General features: G+C 39.8%; 1 protein-coding gene across 6 annotated transcripts; it reads right to left on the reverse strand.

The window, feature by feature from the left end:
• Positions 1–1,506: 1,506 nt before the first annotated feature.
• zgc:152863 (uncharacterized protein LOC562658 homolog) lies at positions 1,507–17,937 on the reverse strand. 6 transcript variants are annotated; one of them, XM_031304221.2, is made up of 6 exons: positions 17,623–17,937; positions 9,941–10,047; positions 7,272–7,475; positions 5,730–5,732; positions 4,088–4,229; positions 1,507–3,500 (listed from the first exon to the last, which is right to left on the reverse strand). In XM_031304221.2, exons 2-6 carry the CDS (start codon positions 10,032–10,034, stop codon positions 3,197–3,199), a joined length of 747 nt encoding a protein of 248 aa, XP_031160081.1. In that variant the 5' UTR covers positions 10,035–10,047; positions 17,623–17,937; the 3' UTR covers positions 1,507–3,196. The 6 variants fall into 6 exon arrangements, with proteins under 6 accessions (XP_031160081.1, XP_035856935.1, XP_031160085.1 ...); XM_036001042.1 differs by lacking the exon at positions 5,730–5,732 and having other exon boundaries at positions 4,088–4,232; positions 9,941–10,043; XM_031304225.2 differs by lacking the exon at positions 5,730–5,732.
• Between the last annotated feature and the right edge of the window lie 1,193 nt (positions 17,938–19,130).

Below are 19,130 nucleotides of genomic sequence, written 5' to 3' on the forward strand. Positions count from 1 at the left end.
CCAGGTCTGCGCAGAATCGATCACCGCGATCGCCGACCGATGCGTGCCGGTTAGATTTGTGCCCGATAACCTCACAAGATCAAGGGGGCCGCAGTTCTGAGACGCAGGCAGCGCAGTTGCTTTTCACCGACTGCAAGACCCATAGCCTGTATATAAAATGGACCAACAGATCCCGTGTCTCTGGACGGAGACCAGTGAAGGATATTAGAAGCACTTTTCCGGTGATGGCTGAGCGTTACTGAGCAGCCTCCAACTGAGAGAGACGACGTAGATGTGACGTGAGCAACGTGTCTGAAAGTTGTTAAGTCTTCTGGTAGCTGTGCCAAGAGAAATCTCAATCATTCCCAATCTTACAGAGACGGAGAGTGTAGGTATATGTAAGGAGATAACATGGACACAGGCTAATTACTGCTAACTAAAATGCTAGTTAACATTAGTAATTAAACTTAAACAGCTAATGTAAGTCCAAACTGCCTGAGAGCTTCTCCTGTACTATACGGTAATTCCTCTACTATGCGACAGTAAGTCGCGTGGTTATGACACAATCGTTAGCCTATTTTTACAAAAACGTCTACTACGGAGCCATAACGTGAGGTACAAGGTAATGGAGCCTTTTATACATTGTCGTGTTTCTTTAGAAATAAACAATGGACAAATAAAGTCTTTAAACGCTTCAGATGTAAAGTTATTCGCTGTCAAAGTGACGTCAAAATGAATGGCAGTCAATGGGATGCTAACAGGAGGTGAGTGCTTGTTAGCATCAAAATAGGAGGTACGCGTTGTGAGGAGAAGCTTACCCCCTTGGCAAGACCAAAGCCCGTCTACGGATATTAGAAATTCTTTGGCAAGACCCAGGCGGACCCAGGGCATGCTGGGAAACGCTGGCCTCTCAGCTGATCTAACAGCTGATTGGTTCAGAATCGACTCAACAGGATGACGTTTTATATAAACTTTTTTATTGATTTTGAATTGGAGTGATTTTAACTTATATTTGTCTGATTGAAAGGCTTATTCTGTACAAACCACATGTTATGTGGCTGATAGTGACGTTTAGAAGTCAGAGAGACTAAATCCGTTCAGATTACAGATCATCTACAGTGTGTTAATTAAAATTAGCAACAGATCGCATGTAGAGAATTTTGACAGCTACTCTGTCTTAATAAAAACAACTGGAGTCTTGTGTACAAGCTGATATATGGGTCTGATAACATTTTATTAAATCGGAATCGGACCTAGCAGGATGTGAGTGTTTCTGTGACTTCCTGTTCAGCCTGAAGGCCGCTGGAATCGGCTGTAAACTGTTCAACTTGACAGCGGATTTTTGTCACCGCCCCCGGCTGCTGCCGCCTGCTCTCGTCCACTTTGCAGGGGAGGTGCAGCTCATCTCGAACGAGGCTAATGTTTGTGTCTGTCTGCTGTGTGTCCTGCCTGGCATCATGCTGCGGCAACACTGGCAAACCCAGGTGTAGCTAATTAACTTCAATCAAGTCACACACACACGTCAAATTATGTCAAACACCTCAACATTTATTTATCATATAATCTTGTGCAATAATACAAATAATCTTCCTGTAAATATTACAATTCCATATTAATGGTCAAGATTTGCTGCCACAAAATGAAACATAAATTACATTCAAGGTCTGTGAAGGCATAAAGAGAGGGAACCGGCCAGCTGAAGGGAGGACACGGTTTGATTAGTTCATGTTTTTTTGGTCCAACATGTGTAGGTTTTATTTTATTTTATTTTTTTTTTTGCAGGTTGTGGAATGAAAACGTTTAAAAGCACCTCTGTGTGTCTGCACCGATGCCACCAGGGCAAATAAATGTACACATTATTTCAGATTCTTTTCACTGTGCATTCAAATTCATCAAAATATTATTATTGTTTCGTGTCATTTACCACTGAATGTACACTGGAGAAACCCTCTGAAACACCGTGTGGTTTCTGAGCATTTTCAGGTCTCTAAATATAATCCGCTGCACACAAAATCTACATCACAACATGCTGTTTGTCGTTACCAGAGTTACTGCGCACCAGTGGTGGAATGTAACCAATTTGAGGTACTTGTACTTTACTTGCAGAATTTATTGCAGCTTTATGCTCTTCCACTACATCTCAGAGGTAAATATTGTAGATTTTACTCCACTACATTTGTCTGACAGCTTTAGTTACTTTTCAGATGACCGTTTTCATCCCCCTGTCCAGTGAAAACCATGTATCTCCAGATGTGTTGATGTTGAATGTTTGTGATAAACTGAAGGATGAAGTGTTCCTTTACGTGTTGAGAAAGTTCTCCTACTTCTTAAACTAAATAAAGTCTTTCAAAAGCCTCTTGGATCAGCTGGAAAATGCATCGTCACAAAGCTGAAAACAGGGCTGTTTTTCTGACACCATGACAAGTTTTAAAACTTTTTAGAGATACGTGGTTCTCACAGGACAGCGACGCTACAAACACATGATGATCTTATGGAATATCATGCATTGCTGTGAAAATCTGAATACTTTTTCCACCACTGCTGCGCACCACGCTGGCTTCAAATCAACACCGCCGAAAGAAACGCTGCACAAAAGGTAGAATCAGACAGAAGTGGAATAGAGTTTGTTGCCTTGGAAACACACAGGGTTTCTGCAACCGCGCGATCTGCCCCGTCACTGACGGGAAAGGATGGACGACGTCTCCAGAGCAACACTGAAAACGCAACACTGAAAACGCGCACACACACACACACACTTTTATACGACCGCTGTCCTGTGAAAACCTCATTATTCTAGCTTGTGTGATGATTTTTATTTTGTAACTTAATATATCGTATTGTTTAAACATTGAAATATATATTTATCACTAACAAAAAGGCATTCAGATTATAAAGGTTTTCACCAGACTGCACGTAAACTCCCTTCTCTGTCACTTACATTCATACAATGCACTTTACAATCAACGTTTCATGTAGAAATATCCTCTTCAGTCAGGTCTTTGTGATCTAACATCTGGCCAATCAGAGCTCATCGGCTTCGTCCAAACTAGCGCGTGATTGGACTGAATGTCCTGATGCTGGTGAGCTGCGGCCAACCAGGAAAAGTGCAGAAGTCTGCTGTCAGTCTGTGTTTTCGTTTCATCATCTGCAGAGTAAACACTGCAGCTGTCAATCGAACCCCTTCCTGTAGTCCCATATGAACGCCGCAGTCCGTCAGTCAAGTGTCCTTGTCCGCGTCACTCGCCCTGTCTCTGGGGTGTGATGACTGGACCTCGTCGTAAGGGGGCGGGGGGTTGTCGGGACTGGACAGGAGGGGGCGGCGACTGCTGTCCGGTTGGTTGTTGAGAGACACCGGGTTACTGCCGGGAGCCTCCTGAGCCAATAGGAGCTGGGTGGGCCCCGGCGCCGAGCAGGTGGGCAGGCGCTGCCCCCAGCTGCCGTACACCGCCTCCTCGTAGGAGGGCAGGGAGACAGGAAGTCCGTCCACCATCAGGTCCAGCTGGTCTGAAGAGCGACGGCTGCTGGGACACACACACATAATTACACACACTGACTCCACTGACCTCTGACCTCAGTCATTCACAGTAAATATCAATTCACGTGTGTATCGACTATTTTTTAAATCGATTATTCTCCCCAGAATTTGTTTTTTTTAACCAATGATTCACCTAAATATTTTCTGTTTATACGGTACCGCTGACTGCCACTACATCATATCCGTTTCCAAAAAAACTGACCGAAAGCAGAAAATTCATGTCATGTACTTCTAAATGTCTGTCTGACTGACATGTGATGTGCATGTGCATTCTTCTTAGAAAACTGTCAGTTTTTAGAAATGTCTCATGATATATTGTCTCTAGAAGTGTATGACTCAACTTTTTTTGTTAAAGAAGGAAAAGAAAATTGCAATACTCAATACTATCGAATCACAATACTTCTAGAATCGCAATGTATTTAAAAAACGCAATACAAATTGAATGAGCACACATGTATCGTGAAAAAATCGAATCGGGTAAACACATATCGTCCCAGTTCTATTAAATATGGAGCAGAAACATTACCAGGTGACAGGTTTAGGAATCAGTGCGGTAAATGATCTTTTTCTCACCTGCGTGATCGACAGGGGTAGAGGCGGGACTTGATGACCAGGCAGGCAGTGGTGGTGAGCAGGAAGATGGACACGCCCACCGCTGTTGTGGCCATGCTGGGCATCGAGTCGTTCACTCTGTCGTCAGAGTTCATGTTTGGACCTTCAGAGGAGGAGAAAGAAATATTGAGCGTAGAAACAACAACTTTAGATACTAACAGACACCTGAAACTGTACAAATATCGGCTGTATCTGTCCTGGACCAAACATTTGCTGGTTCCAGCTTCACAAACGGGAACATGTGCTGCCTTTTTTCCCCTTTTTATGCAAGTGTACGTTGAATATTTTGGTGGTTTTGGGCTGTTGGTCAAACAAAAAGCATTTTGAAAACGTCAACCTGGGTTCTAGAAACTATAGATAACTAAATTAACTAAATGGTTTGACATTCAATTAATTAAATGATGAAATCTTAATCATAAATCATCTTTTCTCAGACTCCTCAACTCCACCTTCAATTAAAGGGATAGTTCTTTTTTTTTAAATTTTTGTTGAAATGGGGTTGTATGAGAGGCATATCCAGTTTATTACCTACAGAGGATTGCCGTTGGCACGTCCCCAGTTTGGAGAAACAGGCAGGAGTTCCAGCACGGAAAACGCTGATTTGGTGGTTATATTAAAAATGTAATAGACTTGAGCCAATGACCTGAAGCTGTGACAGGAAACAATCACCTGTGTGGCACCACTTCAGGGAAAAATCAGGTATGCCCTTTACAGAAACAGATTATCAGACACAAGATCTATGAGAGGAATTGTTTTATCTACTTATGTGGTTTCTCTGAGCCCGTGATAATACGACAGTAGCTTTCCATGAGGCTCTGACAGCGTCAACACACAGGAAATGTTTAATGGTTATTATGGTGGCATCGCCCGCTTCCTCTTTCTGCGCTCTGACTTCCTGTCGCAGCGCGTTTCGAGTGAATGGCGACAGAGGAAGTCGGAACTGGTCTGAGGAAAGTAAAGCTTCTAGTTCCGCTGCAGAGAGTCGCTGAGTGTTTCTAAGTAGGTCAGGGGATGAACGCGAGCTGCTGCTGCTGCTGTGTCTGCATTAGAGGCTTCAGTCCCTAGAAGCTCTGAAAAACTCTGTTTAAATCGATTGCAGAGGGGAAGTGATGTTTTTGTAGCTACAACAAAATGAAAACAAACCAAAAATACAATTCAAATATTCAAAAGATTACAAATAAGTGGTTCTTTTTCAGATTTACAGTGTTAGCTTTTACTGTGCAGTGATGTAGATAAAAGTGTAGTAACACCACACTGTAAAAATAAAAACATAAAAAAAGTAAAAGTCCTGCATTGAAAAAGTTACTACATAAATATAATCTGGAAAATGTACTTAAAGTATTAAAAGTATAAATATGTCCCCTGTGACTGCTATACTATTATATATTCTAACATTTGATTATTATTACTCACGTATTCATGTAAAATCAGGATTTGACTGTTGTAGGTGGTTGAGCTGGAGCTCTTTTTGAACTATTAACTAAATAATATTTTCATTATGGATTCATCTGCTGATTATTTTCTCCATTATTCGATTCATTGTTTGTAATAAAAAAAAAAAGAAAATAGTAAGAAATGCTGTCACAATTACCCAAAGTGACACCATCTCAATGTTTGTTTTGTCCAACCAACAGACCAAACCTCACCATCATTACTAATACATTAACATTATTAACATTATTAAAAGGAAAATCAGCAAATTTGGAACCATGAAATGTTTTTATATGAAATAATGATTAACGATTTAACGATTTTCTGTTGACTCAGCTGTTACATTTACAACAACACACCATATTTTATAAACTTCATATGTTTTGTGTGCAAACATCTTAACTTGTAAAGTATCTAAAGCTGTCAAGATACTGTAAATGTAGCGGAGGAGAAGTAGAAAGTGGCATGAAAAGAAAAGACCTCAAATTTGTACTGAAGTACAGCACTTGAGTAAATGTACTTAGTTACATCCCACCACTGGCTGCACTACCAAACTCCCAGTGGCCTCTCTATATAAAGTCTTTTTGTTGACGCTTACTCATGTCTGGAATCAACCTTTAACAAGTATTTTAAGTCTGTAAGCCCACCTTGAATCAAACCTCATTACCAAACAATGACTCGACATCTGCTTCCTGAACACTCAAAAAAATAAGTAAGTGTCATAAAATGACTAATCATTCTTTAAAGTGTCAGGGTCAAAGCTGCGCCGAGTCGTGAGTAGATTGAATAGTTTGTAACATAATTATTTCTTCATTTATTCCAGCACCATTTGCACTTTTGCATTGCCCTCTTGTCTTACGGTTTACAATCCTCACAGAGCTGTAAGTTTACCTTTGTGTTGTCCTCGTTTTTAGTTGTATGTCGGTTTCTGTGTGTGTACTTTAAGAGCAACAAAAAGTCGGAGTAAAAAGTCTTTGTATGTGTTCACACTCACTTAGCCATATAAACGGCATATGATTATAGACTGAGCTGATAACCAGGGGCAGAGCCAGAAGTTGTAGACATTGGGGGGTCGGCCCAAACCTACGGGGGTCCTGGGGCATGCTCCCCCAGGGACATTTTTGGCAGCTTTTTTCAATCCATTTGAGATAAAAGAATGCCTAATATATGTACATTATTTGGGAAAAAACATGGTTTGATAAAAACAAGATAGTTGCCAGGGAAAAAGAATCATCCTCTCAAGCAGACATCCTGTTTTATATGATTCTCCAACTGTCTTCATCATTCTGAAGTTAAAAGAGGCAAAACTTGTCTGATGTTACTATTTTTAAGTTACCTAACACGGGTAGGAATGAACAGCAGTACTAATTTTGGAACATGGTTTTGTTATTCTATGCCGAGTTCACAGAATGAATGTTTAGCTGACAAATCTGCTACATTTGAATACTAATTATAAATCAAGGATCCCCAAAAGGGCATATATTCTATTATATTTATTTAAGGACTAGAATAGTAGTAGACGTAAAAGATTTAGTGCTTTTGATGAAACATTTGGGGCTGCAGCCCTGGAAGCCACCCCTCCGCTCCGCCCCTGGTGATAACTGAGAAACGGTGGGAGGACAGTCTCAAAGTTGCATTAAAATGGAAATCACTCAAGTGAAGTACCCTGTGTTTGTACTGAGAATCCAGTGAATTCAGTCTTCTGAAGTCTTACCTCTGATGGGGATGCAGGCAGGTATCGGAGGCTGCCACTTCCCGTGGCGGCACCGGGAGACACGGAGGTTGCTGCTGAGGTGATATCCCGGCTCACAGAAGACGTGGATGGCGCTCTTATGGGGGAAACCTCGACACGGTGACGGGTCACATCGGAAACCTCCATGTTCCGGCACCAGAGGGTGACTGCAGTTACTCAGTCGGCCTGCACAGACACAAAACACAGTGATGTTGCCTTTGTGCAGTGGAATTCAAGATCATTAATAGACTCTTCCTCACATGATTGCTATTGGTTAATGTTTTCTGAAAATGAAAATGTTTGTTATTATTATCCCTGCGCCAACTCTGCTCCTCATACATTTGTTCTCTTTTGGCTTTAAAGAAGAGAATGAACATCTCTCTGCCACTGCCAGCTTCTATTTTAGTGCTGTAAAGAAATCCCAGGGGAGGCTAGTTGTTTGTGATAATTGTATCATTATACTGTAAGCAGTGCTGGAAGAAGTATTCAGACCCTTTAGTTAAGTAAACGTATTCATACCATACTGTGAACATACTCCACTACAAGTAAAAGACCTGCATTTAAACCTTATTTAAGTAAAATTATGTAAGTATTATCAAAGATTCTCTATGACTTAAGATAGCGCATTACACGCTGTCCCAATGGTATGAAACTGTCCATACTTTCTGTCTTCTAAATGGGCGTGGCCTTTTTTTGAAAGTGTGTGGATGGATGAAGTTATATTTGTATAAATTTATTCATATTTTCTTTTGCTGACATATTAGATATTTACGCAGCTAAAAGACATATTTAGCATTAAAAAAAAAATCTAGTTTTGTTACAGCGTTTACGAACGTTAGTTGGCGTTAGCTTATCCGCGGTTCCAGATGTCACGAACGTTTGTTCCTGAGACAGAAATTGATTTGTCCGTCTGAAAAATACCATTTTAGTGTCACAAAGTTTTTGGCTTGTGGAAAAATGGGTCCAATGTTTACTCTGGTGGCTATGGGGTGAAAGAGTCGGTCATAATTTATGTTCACGTTCACTTCTCCCGTTGGAATCACTCAGGAGCTGCCTTTACTCTGAGTTGAGCCGTCTCAGTTCTAAACCGTCTCTGGTATTATCAGCAAAATGTACATTAAAGTATGAAAAGTAAAACTCATTGTGCAGTAGAATGTTTCCTGTCAGTGTCATCCTATTATATCTGATGTTTCTGGATTACAGCTGCATTAATGTGTATGTTGCATTTTACTACTGTCATATTGTTACTGTAAACAAAGCTAATTATTATTTATTTTTAAAGATGATTTTTGGGGCATTTTTGGCCTTTATTTGTATAGGACAGCTGAAGATATGAAGGGGGAGAGAGGGGGGGTGGGGGACGACATGCAGCACAGGGCCGCAGGTCAGAGTCGAACCCGCGGCCGCTGTGTCGAGGAGTACACCTGTATATATGGGCGCGCATTTACAAGATGAGGTACCTAGGCGCCCATAAACAAAGCTAATTAAGAGCTCTATAGAGGGTTAGGATTTGGTTTAGATATTTATATTTATACATAAATGAATGCAGCGTACTCGGAGCTCTTTTCCATCTTTAAAACGTTTCCCACAACCACCTCCGTGTTACCCAATGGGCAGAGCAACCAACACTGTTACCCACTTCCGCTATTTCTTCACCTTCCATCTTAAATGTCTGCATCTGCAGAATTATGGTTTCCACTGCCCCCGTAAGCTCCTTAAACCAAAACATCAATCATCACCCATGAAGAGTCAGGTGTGAGACTGAGAGTGGAAATTTACTAGAAATGAAACTACTGAAAAAAACCCAGAAAGGTCTAAATCAGATTAAATTTACATTAATAACTGTAGCTCCAGAAAGTTGATCACAATATAAACTGTACAGTTTTGATAAGGAGAGGAAGAACCAGACAGTTCAGTTTTGAACCTCTTAACCCTTGTGTTGCCTTCCCGTCAACTTCGTCAAACGTCTTCAGTTTTTTTCGACGTTTTTGATGCCTTTTTTTCACAGTCACACAAATTTTCTTCTACACATTTTCAGCGCTTATTTCTACATCCCATATTTTCTGATATAAAACAAAACAAAATTTAAAATGGGTCAATGTGACCCAAAGTCAACACAAGGGTTAAACAGACTGAACAGCCGAACAGAAAGTGTCTACATCCTGCAACACGCTGCCTAAAGTTCACTTAGTGTTTCACAAAGTTGTGTCAGTCTCCCACTGCTGTGGCACATCTCAAATAAATGATTAGAAACAGTCAAAAGGATTTTGGGAGTTTTTAAGCCCCTACTCGCACGGGACTGGTATTACCGAGGGGACCTCTAGGAATTTGTAATAATTGCGGAGGTCGTCTGTGATATTATTCCTGGTCAATTCTGCCACGTCTGTAATTTGTCAAGTAAAAATTCCACTGCAAATGACCTACCATATTTCGCCAAACACAGAGGGTGTGTGATAATATTAGTCCCGTGCAAATCAGGATCTCTGTGATTTGGGGTTGTATTGTATTTCTAAATCACATGCGGTCCCCTGGTAATACTAGTCCTGTGCAAACAGGTCTTTAATAAATAAATGAATAAATAAATGAATAAATGAATGAATAAATGCATTAATGTTGGGGTTTGAGTGTCCTGGAGGGGTCAGAGGTCGTACCTGCTGTGAGGAGCGGTGAAAAGGCCAGGAGGAGGAGTCCACAGACCAGACTGACGCGTCCACACAGCGATGCATTCACGACTGATGCAGACATCAAACCAGACTACCTTAAGACAAAAAAAAAAATAGATGAAGAGTTAAAAGCAGAAAACACACAAACACACACACACTAATGTCCGGTCAAAGTATCCTTCAACAGTTACGCCTCTCTCACTACAAGCAGCTCTGATTAAAAGATTTAAAGGTTAAGAAAATTGTTTTTTGTTTCAGTTTAAATGTGTTTTCAGCTGTGAATCCGCCAGCTGTTGTTTTCATTCGCACCTGTCAGCTGCTGAGTGCCACCACACCTGTCGGCCATTGATCAAAGTCTTCCTTTTGATTTTCAAAATAAAAGATGTGAACCTCTTCTCGTCTCCTTCAGGCTAAACTCAGCAGCATTCAACATGCAAACACAGAATTTATAGTTTATAATAGTTTATAAAACTTAACTATTAAAATGTAAAAGTGCCTTGATGTAAATAACTGAAATGCATGAGACTGTGTTTGCTTACATTTCTCATCAGTGTGTGACTAATTAATGTAACACCTTAAAGGGGTTAAAGGGGATATGACCCCATCGAACCAAATGTAACACGTTACCTTGAATAAAATAACAGATTTCTCTGTGTTTAAACATTGTTGTAAAAAACATTTGGGCTTGAGGTAAATACACAACTTAACAAAATATATAACATAGGTCAAGTTGGTTTTAGACATTTTAATGCGGAAATGTGACATATTATATCTTCAAAGGTCTCATATTGTAAAGAGTGAGATTTCTTTTTATTATTATTATAAAAGCAGGTTGAGGTGCTATATAAAAACTGTGAAAGTTTTAAAATACTCAATCCATAGAGAAATGCACGCAAATATATGCGCCACACTATAAACACCGGCCGCCGCACATTGCGTTTCATTATTCTTTTTTTTAACGCTATTTAAAAAACGTTCAGCTGCATTTCCTTTCCCTGCTCTCCTCCGTCTCTCTGTCACTTGCGTCTCACTTACATACACACATACACAACTCCTCCCACCGTGCACACAGTGGCTGTCTGCATAAAAGGAGAGAAGACGGCTGGCGAAATTCACAAGTTCACGAAAGGTTGGCATCTATCGCGTGAACACCTTTACACAATCACACATTAAAAAGTGCTATAAAAATATTTTATATTCTGAATACAATGTTGTCAGTGTGTTAATGTTGGAGTCCCGACCTGACCCTTAGCAAACAAGCGATTGAGCCTGCTTTAGAAAGTTAACTAGTTGCAAGTTTGCGGTAAAATGCAGTTGGGTTGTCGAGGTCAAAACACTATATAGCAGAATCAAATAAACTTATTATAAATAATGTTATGTTATACACTGAATGTTTGCTGCTTCAATCCAGATGAGTATTGAAAAGTATTTTCCGCGACTGAAAAAGGCACGTGTTGAGGATGAGAACCAGCCTGAACCGGAGGTATCAGTCTGAAACAGAGCTGAACAGTCCCACCAGTGGAATTAGTTATGTTATTAATTTGTTTACAATAATGTGGGAAACACTGCACAGTATATCTATAGGTATAAAGTGCCGCTACAGTGCCGTTATCAATCAGATGATTTTCGGGAGGGGTTTTAAAGAGACAGGCGCCAAAACGGAGCATTTCAGACAGAGGGTGAATACAGATATATTCAGACAGACAATATGAGAAAAATAGTGTTTTTTGAATATTAAAGCATGTAAACATGTTCTAGTAGAAACCCAAAATACCCTTATAGTATAATATGGGACCTTTCTCCTGTGTTATCTCCGATCAAACCACCACTGTAAACCTGCCCTTCACTTTTCAGTCAAGCGAATAGTGAAACTGTCACCTCCCATTGTTTACGGTTTCAACACTGACCATACATATATATACACTCATTCCTGACAGTGCAGCAGCTGAGCAACAAACAAAAGAGAAACCCACCACGACCACCACAGCAACCCAAACTCTTTTTCCAGATGACTTGCACAGCGCTAATCCCAGAGACGCAACTTCCTGTGCCAACAGAGCCAGACCTCAGCTGGAGTGTCAGCCTAAATGCCAGTGACTGAAAATATGTGTAGGTGTAGCTTCTGTCTTTAGTATGTGTTTTGTGCTTTCATGTCAGGAGAGATGCCAGTCATCTCTGGAGTGGTGAGGGAGCAAGGGAGGGCCCCCCCCAGCCTCAGCATGCCAATCTCACACACACACACACACACGCACACACACACACACACACTCTTATGTGACCACAGTCTGCGTGGGAGATCTGCATCTTAGTCATCACAGCTCTCCATTATATTATATCTTTAGCTGTAATGTTTGTCAAGTTGCAAACAAAATCATCGCGACCACAGAAAATAGAGATGGCTCTTCTTTTAATACATTTAATTAATTAAAATAACGTAATGTTGTGATGCTGTTAAATCAAGGTCTGATTATCTTTTTTTATTACATTCAGTAGAAGTGGTTAAGTAAAAGTAATGTACTTAAAGTACTACCAGTAAAAGTACTCAGTAGGTTATGTTTTGCATTAATAATCTGAAAAGTAACTAAAGTCTTAGCTAAATGTACTTAAAGTATGAAAAGTAAAAGTACTCCTTGTGCAGTAAAGTGTTCCCTGTCAGCAGGGTTCGAATTATGATTTCATCTTTGTGGGGGTCTCTTTAAAAAAAAAGAAAAAAGAAAAAAAAAAGTAGTCTATGAGCAGCAAATTTTGAGTATTAAACATTTCATTTCCCGCATTCTGGTGAATTTTTATGCACCTATTTACCTTTTTCTGAATCAATGTATGCGGCAAATATCTTTATGTAAAGGCAAACATAGATTACAATCCAAATATAAAAACATAATGGAATATATTACAGTAAGGCTCTCAGGCATTCTGTATTGCTATGTATTCTCCTGTAGATCGACTTTTCTAATTATATCTAAGTCACCACACATGTAGCCTAGCATCATTTACTCCTCCCTTCTCTTTTGCTTCTTTTGTTGAGGAAATAACCTCCTTAAATGTGCATATGACAATTATTCACCTCAATGATACATGAATTCATTTTAATGGATTAATAAACCTCATGGACTGTAATATTTCAGATGTGTTTGAGCAAGATTTCTGCTCATGTTCAAGACTTGTGCGCATTCAAAATGTATCCCATCTGTGCTCTCTGTGATTTGGAGGAGTCGTGATATTTTGAGAAAAATAAAGTGATAATAGGCTATTACAATAATAAAGTCACTATACTTCAGAAAATAATCTACCTGCACCATAGTCTGCTGTGCATTACGTGATTGCTCTGCTGATACAGTAGATCTCAGACCTTCTGACAGACTCAGAGCCCCGTTTGAGACTCTGGTCTCTGAATGAGACAACGTTTAGGGAAGTGGCTGTACGCTGCTCTACATCGGAGGTGGAAACCCAAAACAACAGCAGAAATACACAAAGCGCAAACGGGACACATCTGCTGCAGCATGTCCACAGCAGAGCGCGTCCTTTATAAACCTGAAGCTGCACAGACTACGGACGGAAGGCGTGCTGCTCATCTCTATTTTTACAGCGAGAGTGGACACGCACAGGTCTGCTTCAGAGCTCCGTGTGTTTGGGAAAAGTGCTTTATTTGTCATTTAAATAATGGTGCTGATGCTTTTTAGAGACCCCCACAGGTGTATGATTTTACTGCTTTCATGGGAGCTCATCCTCTCTCTATGGGAGCTCAGCTCCCACTGGCTCCCACATAATTCGAACCCTGCCTGTCAGTGTTTTCATATTACATCTGATGTTTCTGGACTAATATTCCTGCTGCATTAATGTGCATGTTCAACGCATTCTCGTGAATTTCAACTCCTTTATATACTGTTGGGAAGTTTAATCTACAGCAGTGCATCATATTCTATAAGATCATCATATGTTTGTAGCGTCGCTGTCCTGTGAGAACCACGTATCTCTAAAAAGTTTTCAAACTTTTCATGGTGTCAGAAAAACAGCTCTGTTTTCAGCTTTGTGTTCCAGCTGATCCGAGAGGCTTTTTAAAGACTTTATTTAGATTAAGAAGTAGGATAAGATTCTCAACACGTAAAGGAGCACTTCATCCTTTAGTTTATCACAAACATTCAACATCAACACATCTGGAGATACGTGGTTTTCACTGGACAGGGAGGGGATGAAAACGGTCATCTGAAAAGTAATTAAAGCTGTAGTGAAGTAAAAAGTACAATATATAAAGTATAAAGTCAACAGTACTTAAGTACAGCACTTTCAGGAGCCTGCTCTGGTTCTGTGTACGCACTTTCAGTGGTAATTAAAATGAAAGCTGTCAAACATGATGTCTTATGTTAAACGACGTAAAGTAACATTTTGCAGCTGTAAACACTCTTTCTTGTGTGTCTTTCTTGGAAATATTTCCAGGCATACAGGAAGTGATGCATTTTATGTTTCCTGCCACAACAGCCATTTGTTTGGTGACAACAGAAGAGGAGCTGGTAGTTAGTAGGAGTGATGACAAAGGCAGAAACTCCCACTGGGAAAGAAAAAAAAAAAAAAAAAACATGCTGAAGGATGCACTGAGGTCATGGTAAATAATGTCTTCAGCCACCGAACCACATCTGATAGTCTGGTTGATGAGTAGCTGCGTTGGCGACTCTGCCATGTTGAACTTTGCTCTTTCTGCTCTGCTGCTTTATATTATTTCTGAAACCAACCGGTACAAACCCTGTAGAGGTTTTCTTTTTAATTGTAGTAAAAGGTTATCTTTCTTTCATGAAGAACTGACTCTTGTTTTTAATCGCAACTGATATGATGATAAAAATGTTATGAAATGATGTTATAAACATGATTTTGAACTGATGATGGACACATTAGTTTGTTGTTTGGGGTCTCAGAGAATTATACTTTTCAGATTTTGGTGTTAACACTATATATATATATATATATATATTTGGAAGTCTGAGACACATAAGTAACATGTCAACACTTTTCTACATACTGGGTTTTAACAAGGTTCGATTTAAAGTTAAAAAAGCATTTGAAAGGAAAGTATTTTGCAACTATTGTTGTAATTTTTTACAGCAGTGAGGAAGTAAACCTTTTTTTTTTTTTTTTTTTTTTTTTACACACACAGACCACACCTTCAAAACTTCCTCTTTATTTGAAATAATTATAATGACATAGGGTTGGGCAATAATTCAATATGATAATTTATGGTCTTTCGATGGAATCATATCGTGATGAAATCCTATATTGCGATATCGTGATATACAATCACATTGTCTAAATTGATAATAACAAGCACATACTAACTCAATTGTCTCAGAAAATCTGTTGTGAAACATTTTGAGGGAATATCATTTGAAGAATTGCAAATTTGTTGTGAATATCACATTATGTTTGTGCATGCATGTCAACATAGTCAGTATATGATTTCACTTGAAACTGTTTACCACATTATTAATGATTATCTAAAATCTCATTGTAAAAAATATTTTGTGGAAGCACCAACTGTCAACCCTACAATATCGTTGCAATAATCGGTATCGATGTATTTGGTCAAGAGTATCGTGATATCTGATATTCTCCATATCGCCCAGGCCTACAATGACATATGATATACGGGGTAGCATGTAACCTCCACCTGCTGTGTGTGTTTGACGGGGCGGTCGGGGCTTTGTTAATGCTTTGAACAGCCAGAGTACACAATGAAGGCTACACAGTGGAAGTGCTGATGCTGCATGTTGCCGGACAGGTCACAGGGACGCAGCTTCTGTTACAATGGGCTGCAACAGATTTGGTTTTACGACTTAAATCCATATAACATTTCATGTTCAAAGTCAGTGCTGGGCCAACCAGAAACTAATTTAGTCATAGAGTGAGTGTGTGTGTGTGTGTGTGCGTGTGTGTGCGCGTGTGTGTGTGTGTGTGTGTGTGTGTGTGTGTGTGTGTGTGTGTGTGTGTGTGTGTGTGTGTGTGTGTGTGTGTGTGTGTGTGTGTGCGCGCGCGTGCGTGTGGGAAAAGTGTGTCAGATGTTGTTGGGTGACCATACAGATGTTTTTATGTTTGTTTTTTAATGTTATCTGTTGACTGTTGGAGCAGACGATGCAAGAACATTTTCTGTGTGAACAGACAATAAAGTTTTATCTTATCTTATAAAGTCTAATAAACATGAATAACAGAAGCATAATAAACGCGATGATGGAAAACTGGAAGTCAACAATGTGCTAATATTATAACGGCTTTTGAATGTTTTTAGTTGGGTGTGTTTTTCTGATGTTGGTGGTGAGCTGCTGCATACATTTGCCCTCACAGAGATAAATAAAGTTGTGTTGAATTGCACTTAAAAGGCAACCCAGTGTTGCTATGGAGAACTTGAGTGTTATCTCTGTGGGTCAAGCAGAGCCACTTGAGGTAAGGGAGGGTCACGGCAGGTCAGGTTACACACCTCCAGGAACATACGTTTGGTTTTTTATGAATGTAAAGCTGAGAAAATTATTTTCATCATTAATTCACTGACATTTTTTTTTTTTTTTTTTTAATTGTTTGGTCTATGTAATGTCCAAAAAAAGGTGAAGAACTACTTCTGTGACATCTTTTAATTGCCTGTTTTGTCTGACCAACCAAAAAAAAAAACCCAGAGATCTTCAGTTTACAATCCTCACATTTGATGAAGAAACCCAGAGCATATTTGGTGCTTTTGCCGGAAAATGACTGTCAAAATAGTTGCAGATTATTTTTCTAATCGATTAACCGACTAATCATTTCAGCTCTAGAGCTAACGGATGTGAAAACAAACTCTTAAAATACATCCCTGAAACTCTTACCAACCTCTGAAACCTGCTTCGACGCAGTGAAGGGCCGCTGTAAGCTCCTTAAGAAACCTGAAGTTCCCTCAAACCTTCTTTAATAAACTCTTAAAACACCTGGAATACACTCAAACAGCCCAGGGACCTACGAAACCTCGTCTCCCCTTAAAACCTCCAGAGACCCTGTCAGTTAAAGACCTGTGGGATCCCCTCGGTGCTAGATAGCAACACAGTTATTATGAAAAAGCTCCTTTGTTCCTTAGTGGAAGCTTCCTGTGATTATTAACTACCAGGAACAATTAACCCACTGTAGGCCTACCTGTAAATTACATTATAGTTTAAATGCACAGTTTTTGTTTAACATGTGCTATAAATATCAGATGTATATCCACCTACCTCATGTATATAAAGCATGCAGTTCATTTGTAGCCTATTCCAGCACCCTTGGCACTCTTGTCTTACTATATATGCTACTTTTATGTTTAGCCTGCTTGGTTGTCCATGTTTTAGCTGCATGTATTTGTAGGCTAGCTTAAACTGAGACATTTCCTTGTGTGTGTTCACAAACAAGGTCAATAAAGCAGTTTCTGATCCTCTTTTATCACTGTAACATCAATAATTAATAGGCACTGAACAGTTAATTAAATCTCTATGTGAACTTAAAGCTACAAGACCAAGAATTCAATCTATTTTATCAAATAGCCAAAACATAAAAAACACCGCGCATACTGGATCAGATGGCGGAATCATCGATACGTTGTTGATTTAAAATCACCGGAAGGTAAAGTAGAAACACCGACGCCTCCAAATCTCTACGAAAGGACTAAATATAACGCATGAATGTCTCACCTGAGAGCCGCGGATGAGGCAGCAGCGGGGTATGTCAGCACTGAAGCGGCCGTGGAGCCTGCAGAGGAGCGCCTGCTTGTGTTTACCGACAGAATGGAGGACGTGAAGCGAAGATGGATCGATATGTTTCCCTCAGTCCCTCCGTCAGCTGAAGCTCCTGTCGCCGCTCCTGCTCAGCAACAAGTGGGACCTTTTCGGCTGCTCTCGCCCCCTGACTCATCGATCAGCTGTGTTCGACACCGAACAGCCAGGCCTCCGATTGGCCGCTGCGAGCCGCCAAGTACCGCCCACCTGCGCGGCTCCGTCATATTCTGGAAACGCTCTTTTTTTTTTTTTTATCTCACACCACAGACACATTCTCACACCCCACACACACACACACACACACACACACACACACACACACACACACACACACACACACACACACACACACACACACACACACACACACACACACACACACACACACACACACATTCAGAAAAGGGAAATTGTGGTCAGTTCCAACTTAAAAATAAAATTATCCAAAAATGTAAATACCTACTTACAGATGATTGTAAATAGATAAATAACTTCCTGGAAACCATTGCAACATTTACTAACGTTCTGCCAGTACAATTTTAAGGAAGGCCTACTTCTACTTCCATTTTCTACATTATACTTCTACTACTCCACATCTCAGAGGCAACTATTCTACTTTTTTACCCCACTACATTTATTTTAAAGCTTAAGTTACTTTGCAGATTCAGATTAACACATTTAAACTTATAAATAATGATTTATTATTATTACAGGTGAAACTACCCAGCAATAAAGTAATTCAAATAAGCTCCACCTTTACCAGCTGCAACACTGAAGTGATGAACATGCATCAGTAATTATAATCCTATAATATAGGATTCTGAAATGGTCCATTCTGCATGATGAGTACTTTTACTTTTGGTACTTTTAGTACATTTTGATGCTGATACTTTTGTACTTTTACTTTAATATGATTTTGAATACAGAACTTTAATTTGTAACATTGTGTTTTTTTACATTGTGGTATTGCTACTTTTACTCAAGCAAAATATATGAATACTTCTTCCACCGCTGGCTATGTAGCACCAAACAAAAAGTACGTATGAGGCTGATACATTTAACTCTACCACTAAAAGAAATGAAGAACCACCAGCTTTTTTTCTTTACTTTCTATCCTTTTGAGGTCCATAACACAACACTGATGGATCACAAACACAGCTGTCCTGTGGTGTGTGCTTGTTGTCATTGTTTGGAGGGGCCCACCCTTCAGATTGACAGTTTACGGTAAAAGCTGCAGAGCTGCTGCTCACCACTGACTCGACGGAAGTGCTAAAAATACAAACGCGCTGAGTGCTTCAGTGATACAGCAGAGAAAAGAGTTTATTCAGGGTTTCCCCTAATGGTTAAAATACAGCAGCTCACTGGCAGCATGTGGCAACTTTATCAGAGCTGGAATTAGTCGATGACACTTGATTTAGGCCTCA

Source organism: Sander lucioperca, chromosome 5, assembly GCF_008315115.2.
Source record: "Sander lucioperca isolate FBNREF2018 chromosome 5, SLUC_FBN_1.2, whole genome shotgun sequence".
Taxonomy (NCBI): domain Eukaryota; kingdom Metazoa; phylum Chordata; class Actinopteri; order Perciformes; family Percidae; genus Sander; species Sander lucioperca.

Coding starts and splice junctions, on each gene's coding strand:
- zgc:152863 (XM_036001042.1), bottom strand. CDS start 10,034: ATGTCTGCATCAGTCGTGAATGCATCGCTGTGTGGACGCGTCAGTCTG. Junction 4,233..7,271: donor TGCCTGCATCCCCATCAGAG/GTAAGACTTCAG, acceptor TCTCCTCCTCTG/AAGGTCCAAACATGAACTCT. Junction 3,501..4,087: donor TACCCCTGTCGATCACGCAG/GTGAGAAAAAGA, acceptor TGTGTGTCCCAG/CAGCCGTCGCTCTTCAGACC.